Source organism: Salmo trutta, chromosome 23 (assembly GCF_901001165.1).
Source record: "Salmo trutta chromosome 23, fSalTru1.1, whole genome shotgun sequence".
Classification (NCBI taxonomy): Eukaryota; Metazoa; Chordata; class Actinopteri; order Salmoniformes; family Salmonidae; genus Salmo; species Salmo trutta.
The window spans coordinates 33232478-33247445 of NC_042979.1; the positions used below are offsets into that span (position 1 = coordinate 33232478).

The 14968-nt window shown below is 43.3% G+C and overlaps 2 protein-coding genes across 6 annotated transcripts; both read left to right on the top strand.

Moving 5' to 3' along the window:
* The first annotated feature begins 606 nt into the window (after positions 1-606).
* On the top strand, positions 607-10111 carry LOC115159842 (protein phosphatase 1 regulatory subunit 26). Of its 5 annotated transcripts, none has more exons than XM_029709897.1 (5): positions 607-805; positions 2463-6230; positions 8458-8578; positions 9333-9388; positions 9538-10111. In XM_029709897.1, exons 2-5 carry the CDS (start codon positions 2503-2505, stop codon positions 9560-9562), a joined length of 3930 nt encoding a protein of 1309 aa, XP_029565757.1. In that variant the 5' UTR covers positions 607-805; positions 2463-2502; the 3' UTR covers positions 9563-10111. The 5 variants fall into 5 exon arrangements, with proteins under 5 accessions (XP_029565757.1, XP_029565756.1, XP_029565758.1 ...); XM_029709896.1 differs by lacking the exon at positions 607-805 and adding an exon at positions 906-1061; XM_029709898.1 differs by lacking the exon at positions 607-805 and adding an exon at positions 906-1061 and having other exon boundaries at positions 9336-9388.
* On the top strand, positions 9993-12865 carry mrps2 (mitochondrial ribosomal protein S2). Its single transcript, XM_029709901.1, has 4 exons — positions 9993-10282; positions 10577-10690; positions 10827-10956; positions 11438-12865. The coding sequence occupies exons 1-4, from the start codon at positions 10258-10260 to the stop codon at positions 11988-11990; spliced, it is 822 nt and encodes a 273-aa protein (XP_029565761.1). The 5' UTR covers positions 9993-10257; the 3' UTR covers positions 11991-12865.
* Positions 12866-14968: the final 2103 nt, after the last annotated feature.

A 14968-nucleotide genomic window follows, 5' to 3' on the forward strand; every position in this document is an offset into this window, starting at 1 on the left:
CACGCCTGTTCTCATTTCTGAAGGTTTGAATTATGGATGCCACTGTAAATCGACTCAAGTTGGGCTGGACTCTCAGTCCAGCCTCTCTCATGGTCAAACCGTGGTTGATCACATGATCAACAAGTGTTGCCCTAATCTCATCAGAGATGGCTCTCCTTCCTTCACTTCTTTGTCCTTGTACTCCTCCAACTCTCCGTCTTTGAATTTGTCCTCGTTGTTGTTGTTGCCCCCCCTGCCTCTCCCTCCTACTCCTCCTCTTGCTCTCTATCCATTGTTCGCATCCATTGTTCAAAACAGGTAATCTGACCTTTGACCTATTTATAGGCCTGTACTACAGTAAAGCAGTGATTGGTTAGTGATCAGTTAAGCAATTAGTGTTTGCACATGTGAGGAGTGTGTGTGTGTGACCTGGTGAGTAAGTGTAGCATTTTGATTGGTTGTGTTTGGAAAAGGAAAGCAAGTCACTTCCTGTTAGATTTTTGTGTTTTAGGTAGAGAATTATGTGTAGTGTTTTGAAAAAAGTGTTTTATGCAATTGACAACTGAGTCAAAGGCTGAGAAATAGCTTATGGTTTTGGATATTTGGTGTGTAGTTTTGCACTTTAAGTGAGAGGTTTCAAAAAGATTTTGTGTGTAAGCAGTTGGAAAAAACCTCCTCCTTGTATTACAGTTAACATCAGGAGGAGCTGTTACACAAAGCTAACATAGTCCTTACTGAAAGTCAGTGGTGGTCAACTTTGAGAGAGTCTATATGATATTTTACTGTTCCTTTAAAGAAGATGGCCAATGTGTCGCACGGACAACTGGTAAAGTATGCCAAAATATAATTGTATTCAACATTCTGGCATGTAGAGGTCGTGAGAGAATTTTCCTGATTCAAACGCTAATTTCGCCCTGAAAGAATTCAATGCAATTTAATACCGCGTTTCCTGTCAAGCGGAGGTGCTCGACATCGTGCACTGTTTGCGCGTGTCTGTTCTGTGTGTGGATGTTAAAATCTGAAGAATTGCCAGGGAAATTAAGTTAACGTGTAGGCCCTACGAGTAATTCAACCATAACCAGGTAAATTGAACTAAGTAGATATGCCGATATGTCTTGTGCCGTGTGTATGAATATTTAGAGATTGTCGAGGTACACAATACAAATGTTTTCTTCGCAGAAAAATGCCTGTTCTACAGCAGGCCCGCCACTATCTTATTTCTCAATACAGCGAATAGGTTCAGTGGGATATCCCTTATTCCGCCTATACCTTTCTATTAATATCGTTATTAGTGAGAAAAATGTTGTCGAATTACCGGTGTCCTTTGAGAATAGGACAACGTAAAGAGAGGGTTTGATGGAGCAGTGGCCAAGTAGCGGAGGAACATGGTTGCTCTGCGGTGTCTCCTAGTGACACACACCGGGCATAAGTGCAGCCCGAGCCGCTAGAGGGATACGGGCCTGCCGGGGGTGGCGTTGCGACAACCAGGGCATTGAGGTTCGGAGACAATGTCCTCAACATACGATTTTGTTGGAAAGCAAACGTTCCTATTTATCAGCTATAGCCATATGCAGACGATGTTACTGTTACCACAGGTAAAGTTAAATGTTTGTATGGATGGTAACAAATTATTTTTGGATTCAGTGTTAAAAGTCGTTCTCGGCTATTATGTATGATGACGGCAAATCGCGTTTGGACATGGATTGTCGTCTATTTTAACTGGCTATACAGTAAGTTACATTGACTCATCTGTCCACGTTGTATTCGTGACCAAATGATATCTGCGTTTTTGTGGTATATTATTTGATTAAACAGTAGCCTAGGCTTGGTCTTCTCTGGGCTTTTAGCCCTCCCTTCTTTCTCATCTGACTACTGCAGCCTGGGATGTCGGCAACGTTGTTTATCCCTCTACTTGGTTGGTATAGAATGGCGGGTTTGAGTATCGCGCTACACATGACCGCCCCTTACACCTGCTACTTTGATGCAGTGCATTCGTGCATGACGTAGTCTTTGTAGAATACCCTAATTTGGTTGAGTGTTAAATTAATAAAACGTTCATATTCTGGCAGATTTTGTCTTTTTTTTAACCAATTTAGGCCAATGCCCTTACTGCATTGCTGTAGCTATACCCTGTACCTATACCCTGGTCTCAATTGGGATTCCCTGTATAAATAGAGGTTAAATTAAAGCATTGTAATTATCATGATACTCAGTAAAGGACCATTTCAGCAGTAATGTCATGTACTTTTCGAAGGTTTTCTATTCCTTTCTAGGTGCATAATCAGAAATACAAGACCAATATGAGGCATTGTGCCCATAGGGGGCACACATTTTTCAAACACCTGAAACATCCCAAAATTCTCCAACTTACTTTGTGCCCTCTCATCCTTTGTGCCTACAGTAAAAATCTGAACAATAAAAAGAATGTATGATATGAATACAAAAGCTGTATTTTGACTCTCTTGTTTCCTTTTTTGTTTCAGATGTAAAGATGTGAGTGTGGTCTGAGGCAGCTGTGATCCCATGCTCCAGCCCCCACACCCACCCCAGCACCACACTAGAATGTACTTGAACTTGCCTCCAGTCGCGGCTTTGCACACAGAATGGAGGTCATCGTGCGGTGGTCTGCCCAGAGGCTTTAGCGGTCTGCCCCTGTGCTTCAATGACTCTGACAGCGACTTGTCCACCACTGGAACACCCATCTCAGAGAAGGTCCAGATGATCATAGAGAGCCTAAGGAGCACCCAGTCCTCACTCAACATGGGCGACGAGACAGAGGGGAACCAAGTGCTATCAGGGCAACCGGTACAGGAGGCTGGAGCCCGGGGCTCCCAGGGCCAAGGCTTCAAGGTCCGGAGGGGGCCTCCTGTGGTTATGGGACCCAAGCCCAAATTCAGAGGCCCTCTTCCTCTCACTCACACTGATAACTTGCTGGCACTGCCAGAAGTTTCCTATAATGTTGATTCGGAGAGTTCTGACGGCGATGACTCTGTAGATAGAGGCATCGAGGAGGCCATTCAGGAGTACCTGAAGGAAAAGGATGACCACAAACGCAAGGCTGAACCAGAACCAGCCACTAATATTTTACAGCCACCCAAGATTCCCCGGAGGGAGGCTGCGCCAACCTTTCCAGAACCTACTAAACAACATTCCGACAGCAATAAGGTTTTAACTGCCAGCAACCAGGTTCCGAGAAGTGTCAAAACAGAGACACACAACACTGCACTACCCATGAAAAAATGTTTGAAAAGTAAGATACCCACCTGTAAAGAGAATCCCTTTAAGAAACTGGACACAATAAGTAACGCAGCGGTGATAAAAAAACGATCTTCTTCGGAACAGAAGAGAGGCCCCTCTAATTCCAACCCTCTCTCTGACAAACGGAAGAGTCCTGTACTGAAAGCATTGAAGTTGGAGGAACACTTGTCTGACAGTGACAGCAGCAGCAGTAGTGATGACGGTATTGAGGAGGCTATTCAACGCTACCAGCAGGAGAAGAAGAAAGAGAGACATGAAGGAGGCAGACAGTCCTCCAAACCCCTTCTCATCCTCAAAGAGGAGTCCGACTCCAGCAGCAGTGATGACGGAATAGAGGAGGCCATCCGCCACTACCAGCTGGAGAAGCAGAAAGAGAAGGGTGTACCTAAGATCTCTCTATTTCTACCCAAACAAAAGCAAGTGGGTAAAGCAGCGGCTCCCCTGCACTGTCCAGAGAGCACAAGCACTCAGGCAGCGGCCATGAAAAAACACAAACTGTCTAAAAAGAAGAAACCTGAGACTAGGGATTTAAAATCATCTCTACCTTCTCAAACTCCTGGTTCCTCACTCTCTCTTATCAAGAAGAGATTAGCAGCTAGCAGCCCCAAAGGGAATGGCCTCCTCCTGTCGACTAAAGTGGAGCCGCTGCGAGAGAGGGGGCAAGAGCAGTACACCACCCCATTCCCAGCCACTCTGAAGGTGAACACCACCACCACAGCTGAGCTGATGTGTGCTGAGGCCATTCTGGACATTTCTAAAGCTGTCATTAAAATGCCAGGGGCCTTTAACCCTAACATAGCATCAGCAGGCCATATCAATATTAACAGTAGCTCCACGGAGTCCACCGCCACCACTTCTCTTCTCATCTCCACAAACTGCCATGATGATGATAATAATAATACAAGTGATGATGAGAGCTCCATTGATAGTGAGGATGGGATCGAACAGGAAATCCGGAAGTTTCTTGAGGAGAAAGCCCAAATGCACAAACTGCCACCTGGGCCCGGCTCAGATGTTGGTACTACAAGTCCAGGTGGAACCAACACAATAACAGAACCAGAGAAAAACACCAAACTGAATCCGGCCCAGAAGAAAACACTGAGGCTGTCTGTGACGCAGAAAAGAAAGCGCATAGAGGAAGGTGGCAGCAGGAGGGGTTCCAAGGAAGGAGAAAGTGATCTCAAAATGAAAGAAGAGGCACTCCCAAAGCATTTGACCAAGTATGACTCAAGATCATCTGTTTCCTCCCTGAAAAAAGCCCCACTGAAATCAGTGAGGGGCTCAGAGAGGAGGGGGGAACCTAAGAGTGGAGACAAGAGTAGCTCACTGGACAGTGACGAAGACCTGGACACTGCAATAAAAGACTTGCTCAAGACTAAGAAGAAGTTGAAAAAGAAGACTAGAGATGTGAAGTTGAAGTCAAGGAAGGGCCTTGAGGATGAGGAGCCTTTGTCTAGAAAAACAGAGTTAAAGAAGCTGGGTATGGACCATGTGCCCAAGACTACCAGTCTTTTGAAAACGAGCCTTAAAGTCACTACTACTACTGCCCAGAGTAGTAACAACAACAGAAAAAAAGGCACATTTAGTAAGCATGTGTCACAGTATCCACAGAGCAATGAGAAGAAAGAGCCCCTCAACCAGACAGATGAGATGGACCGATCTCAAGGGAACAGGGATGTAGAAGGCCTGTCAAGAGAGACTAACCCAGTTGTGGTTCAGATCAAGGAAGAGAGCAGTTCAGTGGACAGCGACGACAGCATCGAACAGGAGATCAGAAAGTTCCTGGCAGAAAAGGCCAAGGTTTCTACTACCACAGTGAAAACAGATGATCGAGAGGAGATCAGGAATGGCAAGGGCAAAACTACAGTCCCTCTCACTGAGAAATGCATCAAATTGGAAAATCAGCTGGCTGAAATTCCAAGGATAGACGTTACTCAATTCCCTGACCTGCCTCGTCAGAGCAGTTGTGAGCAGAGAGGAGTTCCGGACAGAGGAATCTTTCCAAACACCCCCCCTATCCAGCCAGTGCCAGGAAACCACACCCCAGAAACAGCCAGTGGGTCGTGCCTCCTCTCAGCCCTCACCCCCAGCTCCTATCCTCCAGTGCTGGAGCCTGCCAATGGCACTGTGTCTGGGGCTGCCAGATCAGAGAAGAGGAGGAGCTCTAGTTCAGATTCAGGAAGCGGTGATACCCACCAGAGTGCCAACTCTGAGATGGCAATGGGTCACAGCTACAGGTCATTTCCCAGCACCAGCTACCCCTTGCCCAGGACTGACTCGGAGCAGTGGTGTAAGAGCCAAGTGATCCCCACCACTGAGACAAAAGAGAAGATCCATAACAGGAACCCATTCCAGTACAGCTCACCTAGTTTCGGTGAGAAGACAGCCACCACTCCAGCGTATCAGTGTGTAGTACCAGCCAGTATCTATCCGCGTAGGAGGAATATTGAGCCTGCACCGGATACACCTGTCTCCACCCGTCCTGCTGCTGTACGGACTGGGAGCAGCATCAGATCACCACTGGTTCCATTCCACCGCCCCTCCTCAGAGACCACATCGACATCGACTGCCGTCTTCAGCTCCCCGTTCCCCAGCCTGACCAGGAGACCTACGGAGACAGGACCATCAGGGAGGTACTTCCTTCAGGGTCATGAGTCAGGCAGCCGCTGGGGTCAATCCCCAACCCTGACCCCGGGGCTGACGGAGAGCAGCGTGGTACACGTGGCCAAGGACAAGACAATGTTTGTTGAACTGTCCACGAACAAGACCAACCACGTTCAGGTCAGAAGCAGGGAGGTGAAAGTGAGTGAGGGAAAGGAGGAAAGGAGGAGAGACTTGCCAGGAGGAGAGAGTGAGAGAGAAAGGGAGTGCAGGAAGACAGAGGAGAGAGGAGAAGAGCAGATAGGAAGACGAGGAGAGGAGTGTGTAGATGAGACCGACGTCAGCGAGTCAGATGAGAGGTCGAGCCCAGAGCAGCAGGGCTTTCCCACTTTGTAAGTGCAGGCTTTTTCCTTGTTTGTTAGGTCACATAGCAGCATCACATAACCTTTTTTTTATGTTAGTTAGCCTATTGAGTGAGCCCTCCTTCCTGGATGTCATGTCAATTCAAGTACATTTGTTAGTTTGTAGGTTCCAATGGATTGTTTGTTGTTAATACACACACAAAGCCTCTTTTTATATGTTTGTACATTTTATACATCTATTTAAATACTGTAACGCAATGTCATTGAGAATTTAAGACTAAAATGTTCCTTTTTTAATTTGTGCTCTTAGATTATTATTTTAAATTCTTATCATTGAAACCCTTAAAAGCAATATCAGCCACTGCCCTGAAACATCAAGCAGAGTGCATGAATGTTAGTACCACCCAATGCACAGCTGTGTGTCTGGTTGTTTCTTACAGGAAATAAGATGGTTATTTTTGTCTCACCAATGTTTCACTGACTGTTTTTGTAAAGATACAACATATGAAAACCCTATCAAAGCCCTCTAAAGTTATCAGGCCAAAGATATAGGCCTAACCACCCAAATATACTATATGAGTAATTGGTACAATAACATATTGGGTCAAAAATGAACAATTGAAGACGTCATTTTACAGGGAGCAGTGAGTTAGTGTTTTGAAGCTCTATGGATGAGTGACTGAAGGGACTTATTTTTATCATGCAAATACGTCAGACTGTATTCAACTAATATGCTTGTGTGTGTGTTTGTTCCCTTACCCTCCTTGTAATTTGTCCATTGGCCAAAATCTTCCCTTTGCATTCTAATATAGTCTTCCTCTTTTTTTAGTGGCATTAACACATTTAAACAAAAAAGTATCATATTGTATTCTCATGACAAGCCAGTTTAAACCTTGTCATAAAGGAGGCATATATTTATGTTTGTTCTCTTTCAAGGGTTCTGTCAGCAGTGGTTAAAATAGCAAAAGCAACTAACCCCAGTCACAAATGCTGTTTTTACGTGTGGTTTTTGTATATTTGCTCTGTTCTAACGCTGAAAATATACAAATACTTTTTGAAACATGAAGAGATTTTCCTCTACAATCATAGGCACATTGCCCATATCAATGGTTGATTTCCCTCTGACAAACTGTCAAAAGCACACAAATCATCAAGGCTCTTTGTATTTCTTGACTTGCAGTTTGGTTGTTTTTTTGTTTGATGTTCTAGTAGTTTTCTTGAATTTTGTTATGTGAAAATATTATTTATTTTTGTTTATGGAAAAAAGGAGGAAAAAAAGAATTGTACTGAACATGCTGTGCATTGCCAGTTTCATAAATATTTAGCAAAAATTAAACTTTCTCCTTTTTCGCCCGTCAAAGGAAAAAACAACTTTGACTGTATCTTTTAAAGTGCAACCGTGTAATAAAGAGTGAATTTCATCAATAGTGATGCATCTCTTATCTAATTCAATTCAAATGTATCCTCAACAATATTATAAACACCTTGATATTCCTCAACAAAGATGGGCCGTACATACATCACAGCTCTTCAAGGTGTTCTTATCAGCTGCTACTCTTCAGAAGGACACTTGCCACTGGAGAAATGTGCATTTCTGTTAAACAACTGTCTAACTCTTGATATATTATCCCTGTATATGACTCATTTAGCTAACGTTAAAGGCCTTCGTGTCCTCTGACCTCATCATATTACCAAATCAGAATTACTCAGCAGTGAGGGGTTCAGCAGTACCTTGGGCCACAATACATGGCTTCTCTCTCCTTGATCTCTCAACATCTCCCTCTGGTAACCGCATGTAAAAGTCTGGTCTGCGGCCAGCCGGCCCACACCATTTACATTTCTCTACTGTTGAGAGTGATATGATCGTACTGGCTTCATGGTTATCATGATGTTCATAATGTCTAGTGCATAAGCAGAGTGAGGATAGGAGTCTGTGTTCGACATCAATTTTGCTCAGTCGCTGATTGCCGACCCCAAATTATAGGGCGTGTTCCTCTGTCCAGGCTTAGCTGACGCATGCCAGATCTTACAATGCCTGGATAGGTATTTTACAGCATGTGAACCACATGTTATAGCTATCTGGTGTATGACGGAACAGTCGATGACGTGGCATGCAACCGTTGGTTGATGCATGCAACGTCTGAGCAGGGGAATGCGACCATAATGAGTAGTCATTCATAATGCAAGGTGATGTGTAGATCAGTCTGACTACATAAACATGCACTGATGTTTCCTCCCCTACTCTGCCTTGCCCCAGGTCTCTGTCCAGCTCCATTGACCCTGGTATCACCCTCAGCCCTTACATAGCATTGAACACAGAGGAAAGGAGCAAGAGGTTCAGATGGATGTGTAAAGCTGTTGCTGTAAATCAGCCAAAGGTACAGTGACGTACAGGGGCCAGTTAAGCACGTTGCGCACTGCCCATACAATGCCAATCAAACACCAACTAAAAACAGATGGATAGGTGTGCCTAGTGCTTAATTTGAGCCAGCACCTCTCTGTTTTGTTCTGGGAGCTGTTTGGCCGGATCCGGTACCTCTCATGGCATGAAAGATAATTGTCACTTTTTACAATATAAGAATTCAAATGAAAGAGATCAAAGTTAATTTGAGTTACCTCTTTGTTTATTGTCCTGCCCCAACCCACCCAAAAAAACGTAATGTGAAAAAGTAGATTTTCAGCCTGGGCCTGATATTCTAAGAGTTGATTCGGGTTGGGCCAACCCAGACTTATGGTTTGCGTAACATTGTAACCTATGTTTGAGACCAATGCATGGCCATGGCTGTGTGAGTAGCACACCTGTATCTCTCACAGAACTAACATTTTCCCAATGTGTAAGTGCCTCTACTCTCCTGCTCTATGCTACTACGCAAATACAATTATTTTTTCTTATGTGTTCCAGTACCTCAGGCACCCCTCTCTCCCGCTCACATTTTGTTCCGGCACCTCCCGATTTACAAATTAAGTACTGGGTGTGCCCCTATGTTTTTGTTGGAGTTTATTAGGCATTGTAATGGGCAGTGTGCAAGGGGCTTTACAGTGTGTTCCAATCTGTCTGGAATAGGTTTGTGATGAATTGGGGTTTGTTGGCTTGGTTTGTTAACAATCGATTCTTTCTGGGCTCTTTTTCAGAAGACCAAGTTTGAGAAACCTGTGAAGAGAAAGCTCCAATTTCTACCTCTATCCAGGTACATTTTGTGGGCAAATCTTGTCATATTTAACCTACTTGATAACACAATAGTACAACACATAGATAAATAAAGGATTAGGCACAGACATGGTTAAATTAGAAGATAAGGAGGGTTCATTGAGTGTAATGAATTGTTTTTCTTTGCAGGAAAAATAAATCAACTGGGAAGTAAAGCAACAGAAGCACAGATGTTTTTTTTACAGGAAGATCTTTCAAGATTTATTATCAAACATTTAAATGAGTATATGCCATTTAGCAAATGCTTATATCCAAAGCAACTTAGTCATGCGGATGAAAACTGTTATTGTTGGTGAAGAGGGTTTGTCTGTTGTATGTGAGTTGTTTGATTCTGAATTATGTTGGTTATGTTGAAATTGCACTTGTTATTGCTCAACAATGTTTTAATTATTTATATTTGTTTCATATTTGGATAACATTTATTTTTAATTAGGCTATGGTTTCTCAATATTCAAATTGACAGTTGTTGAAGAACGTTTTCAATTTCAATACATTTTATAGATTGACTTCTACATCACATTCATATTAATGTTCAAATATCATTTATTGGGAAAAAAACACAATTCTGAAAATCAATATATCCCCAAAAATGTTGATGCTACAGTATTTGGCTAGAATTTGACAATGAATTATGTAGGCTACAAGAATATACAGTATGGTACAGTAACTGTGGTATTACAATTCAATAAAGTTTTTGAATGAGCATTCAACTACATGCGTGCTCCTGGGAGTTGTGGTCCAATGGAAATTATTGACACGTGATCTAGTGCGTACAACACATCCAATGGACTTCAACTACCAGTCGCATATTTCTTTGACCTTCAGTGGGAGGGGACAGCACGAGCAAGCATGGCAGCTGGAGTTCTTACCAAAGGTACATTTTTATTTACATTATACAATCAATTCATATATTTTGGTTATGATTATGACATGAAATATATTTAGCATCTCTTTTGCTACCTTGCAAGACTGTACAACCTATCCTCGTTTTTAATTGTCCGACAATTCAATTGCACAACCATTGCTAACGTTAGCTAGCAGTAGCATCACACATCCAAATCAACTTGGATGGTCAACGTTACAATGTAATGTTTTATATGTTATAGCTAGCTGCTGTCTTTATCGTCTGACTGCTAGCTAACTGACTATGCTGGTGGGTTTCTTGTAGGTTTGTGCGGGTTCCGCCAGCCCCGGATTGTTGCAGCCGGATACTCCTGTAGTGGACCTCTCTATGCAACTGCTACCGCAGTCAAAACACTCCCTTTGCGAACGGACAGCACGGGTAGGCAGAGTTGTCAGTGACACGTACAGTTTGGTATCTTACAGTAGTTAATGCTATGGATATTTAACACGAATTCATAAAGCTTCTCTACAATCACAAAGAACTAACCACTTCTCGATTATTATTTTTTTAATAGCTGTCACTGACACGATCCAGAACTTGCCTCTTGAAACGCCAGATTTCTTTCGCTTGTCAGAACTCTTCTCCTTGAAAGATCTATTCGATGCCAGAGTGCACCTTGGACACAAGAAAGGCTGCAGACACAGGTTGGATGGCTGATTTTCATAGTTCATCTGACAGTTATGTTCTCATTGTAGTTCGTATTGACTTTATCTACCATATTTACTCTTGCATCAGCGTAAAGTAAAACCAGCTGGATTATCTTCATAGGGCAACATTAAAACATATAAAAAAAAAATTATTAACCTTTTATTTAACTAGGCAAGTCAGTTAAGAACAAATTCTTATTTTACAATGACTGCCTACCAGGCAACAGTGGGTTAACTGCCTTGTTCTGGGGCAGAACTACCGATTATTATTATTTTTTAACTTGTCAGCTCAGGGATTCGATCCAGCAACCTTTCGGTTCCTGGCCCAACGCTCTAACCGCTAGGCTACCTGCCATCCCAAAACATGCCTTGCAGATTTCATATACAGAGACAGACAGCATACTGTAGGTATGAACAGGAGCACATTGTCACACAAACATTGATCTTGATTCTCTCTCCCTCCATCCCTCTCTACTAGGCTGATGGAGCCCTATCTGTTTGGCAGTCGTCTGGACCAGGACATCATCGACCTGGACCAGACAATGGAGCACCTCCAGAGCGCCCTGAACTTCACCGCCCACATCGCCTACCGCGGCGGCGTCATCCTCTTCGTCTCCCGCCGCCGACAGTTCGGCCACCTGGTGGAAAGCACGGCAGGGGACTGCGGAGAATATGCCCACACACGCTACTGGCAGGGTGGTCTGCTCACCAATGCCCCAATCCAGTACGGCCCGGGGGTCAGGCTGCCTGACCTCATCGTCTTTCTCTCAACGCTCAACAACGTCTTCCAGCAGCATGTGGGGGTCCGCGATGCGGCCAAGATGAATATACCCACGGTGGGGGTGGTGGACTCTAACTGCAACCCCAGCCTGGTGACATACCCGGTGCCTGGGAACGATGACACACCAGCCGCAATGGAGCTGTACTGCCGCCTCTTCAAGATGACCATCAACAGGGCCAAGGACAAGAGGAGGCAGATAGAGCTGCTCCAGGGTCTATCGCCAGCGGGCCTCACACCGGGCTCCCCGTGAGAGGCACTGGTGGAATTAATGAAGGGCCCCTTTTTGAGTTCTTTGAAAATGCATTCTTCAATTTTACTCCCTTGAAGTTAACCCTGATCTGAAATGATAGGATAGGTGAAATCTCTGCCTTTTGGCGAAGATCAAGTGTAGTATTTGAAAGCAAGTGTTCCACTTCATTGTTTACACCAACATAACAAATTGTTATTTGTCGGGTGTATCGAAATGCATGTGTTCCTAGCTCCAACAGTGCGGTAGTATCTAACAGTTCACTGCAAAACACACATCTCAAAGTAAAATAATGGAATTAAGAACTATATAAATATTATGTTCATGTCAGATTAGGGATTTATACCAAGGAAGGGTGGGTAAAGCATGCATTTAGGTGCGGCAGGTAGCCTTGTGGTTCGTGTTGGGCCAGTAACCGGAAGGTTGCTAGATCAAATCCCCGAGCTGACAAGGTAAAAATCTGTCGTTCTGACCCTGAACTAGGCATTTAACCCACTGTTCCTAGGCCCGTCATTGTAAATAAGAATTTGTTCTTAACTGACTTGCCTAGTTAAATAAAGGTAAAAAAATATGTATATATTCAAACATGGCCAAGGACTGTACTGCTAAAATGCTATATGAAGCACCGTTTTTCAGCAACATATTTGGTGCATTTGTACAGAGTTGTTGCTATTTGTCTAGATTTATCTGTGGAGAAACTGAGGTTTACAAAGTATGTAATTGCAATGTTTGCTCCATCAAACTGATCATGTTTCCAGATTATTTCTAACATTCAGCTTGACATTGTCTGGTCAAATAAAATTAAAAAAAGGTATTTCTGTATCAAATGACATGAATGCACTCATACTATTTGTCAAGTAAACTTTCTTTTCACTAAATATGTGTGGTCTCGTGTGCTTTTTCTACATTCCAACTATTTCCTTGAATTGTACTGGGCTAAAATCTTAGTGTACCCAGTCATGAAAAAGCAATGACTGAATTCGTCTAAAATCCTTATCATTGTAGCAATAAAATACGAAATGGCGCTGGCATGTATAGTGGCTGTTTTATGGTTTCCTGACCAATTATACTATTTTCCACTGATCTTAACTTTTTTTTTTGTACATCATGTTTCTGCCATCGTTTCATATGACCGAAAAGAGCTTCTGGACATCAAAACGGTGATCACACCTCGATTTGGGTGAAGAATTATACTTCAATGACTCAGCCGCTCAAGACATACTGCTCACCCGGGACCAGGTCCTAATCCCCGACACTCGGAAGAGGAAAAGACAGAGATATAGAGGCTGACGTGGGGGCAGCCTGATGAAACTACCTCTACCCCCTGTTCTATTGGCGAATGTACAATCACTGGAGAACAAATGAGACAGGCTCCGTTTGAGAATGTCCTATCAACGGGACCTGAAGAATTGTAATATCCTATGCTTTGTGGAGTCGTGGCTGAACAAGGACATGGTTAATATGAATCTAGCTGTTTTTTCTATACATCGGCAGGACAGAACGTCAGTGTCTCGTAAACTCGAGCAGGGGTGTGTGTCTCTGTTAACAACAGCTGGTGCACAATCTCGAGGTTCTGCTTGCCTGAGTTAGAATACCTCATGATAAGCTGTAGACCATACTATTTACCAAGAGAGTTTTCATCAATATTTTTCGTAGCCGTATACTTACCACCACAAACCGATGCTGGCACTAAGACCGCACTCAACGTACTGTATAGGGCCGTAAGCCAACAAGAAAATGCTCATCCAATGGCAGTGCTCCTAGTTGGCAATGATTTTAATGCAGGAAAACTGAAATCCGTTTTACCTCATTTCTACCAGCATGTCACCTGTGCAACTAGCGGGAAAAAACTAGATCATCTTTACTCCACACACGCATACAAAGCTCTCCCTCACTGTCCATTTGGCAAATCAGACCAGAACTCTATACTCCTGATTCCTGCTTAAGTAAGGATCCGCCCCTTTTTTTCAATTTTTGCCTAAAATGGCCTACCCAAATCTAACTGCCTGAAGCTCAGGCCCTGAAGCAAGGATATGCATATTCTTGGTATCATTTGAAAGGAAACACTGACGTTTGTGGAAATGTGAAAGGAATGTAGGAGAATTTAACACAATAGATCTGGTAAAAGATAATACAAAGAAAAAACTGTTTTATTTGTGTTTTTTTTGGTTCCATCGACTTTGAAATGCAAGAGAAAGGCCATAATGTATTATTCCAGCCAAGGTGCAATTTATATTTTGGCCACTAGATGGCAGCAGTGTATGTGCAAAGTTTTAGTCTGATCCAATGAACAATTGTATTTCTGTTCAAAATGTTGTATCAAGACTGCCCAAATATGCCTCATTTGTTTATTAATAACTTTATGTTCAAAACTGTGCACTCTCCTCAAGCAATAGCATGGTATTCTTTCACTGTAATAGCTACTGTAAATTGGACAGTGCAGTTAGATTAACAATAATTTAAGCTTTCTGCAAGTACCAGATATGTCTATGTCCTGGGAAATGCTCTTGTTACTTACAACCGCATGCTAATCGCATTAACCTACGTTAGCTTAACCGTCGCACAGGGGACCCACCAATCCTGAAGAAATTACCCTGTTTAAAGGTTTTACATCGGCTACGGCCAGCATGATCACACAGTTGTTTGGTTTGTGTCATAGGGCAGCTCGTGGCTGGGTTTCCCTTCGTAATCCATGATAGTTTGCAAGCCCTGCCACATCCAACGAGCGTCAGAGCCAGTGTAGTAGGATTTGACCTTAGTCCTGTAATAACGCTTTGCCTGTTTGATGGTTCGTTTGAGTGCGTAGCGGGATTTCTTATAAGTGTCTGGATTCGTGTCCCGTTCCTTGAAAGCAGCAACTCTATAGCCTTTAGCTCAGTGCGGATGTTGCCTGTATTCCATGGCTTCTTGTTGGAATATATACGTATGGTCACTGTGGGGACGACTTGGTCGATGTGCTTATTAATGAAGCCCAGAACATA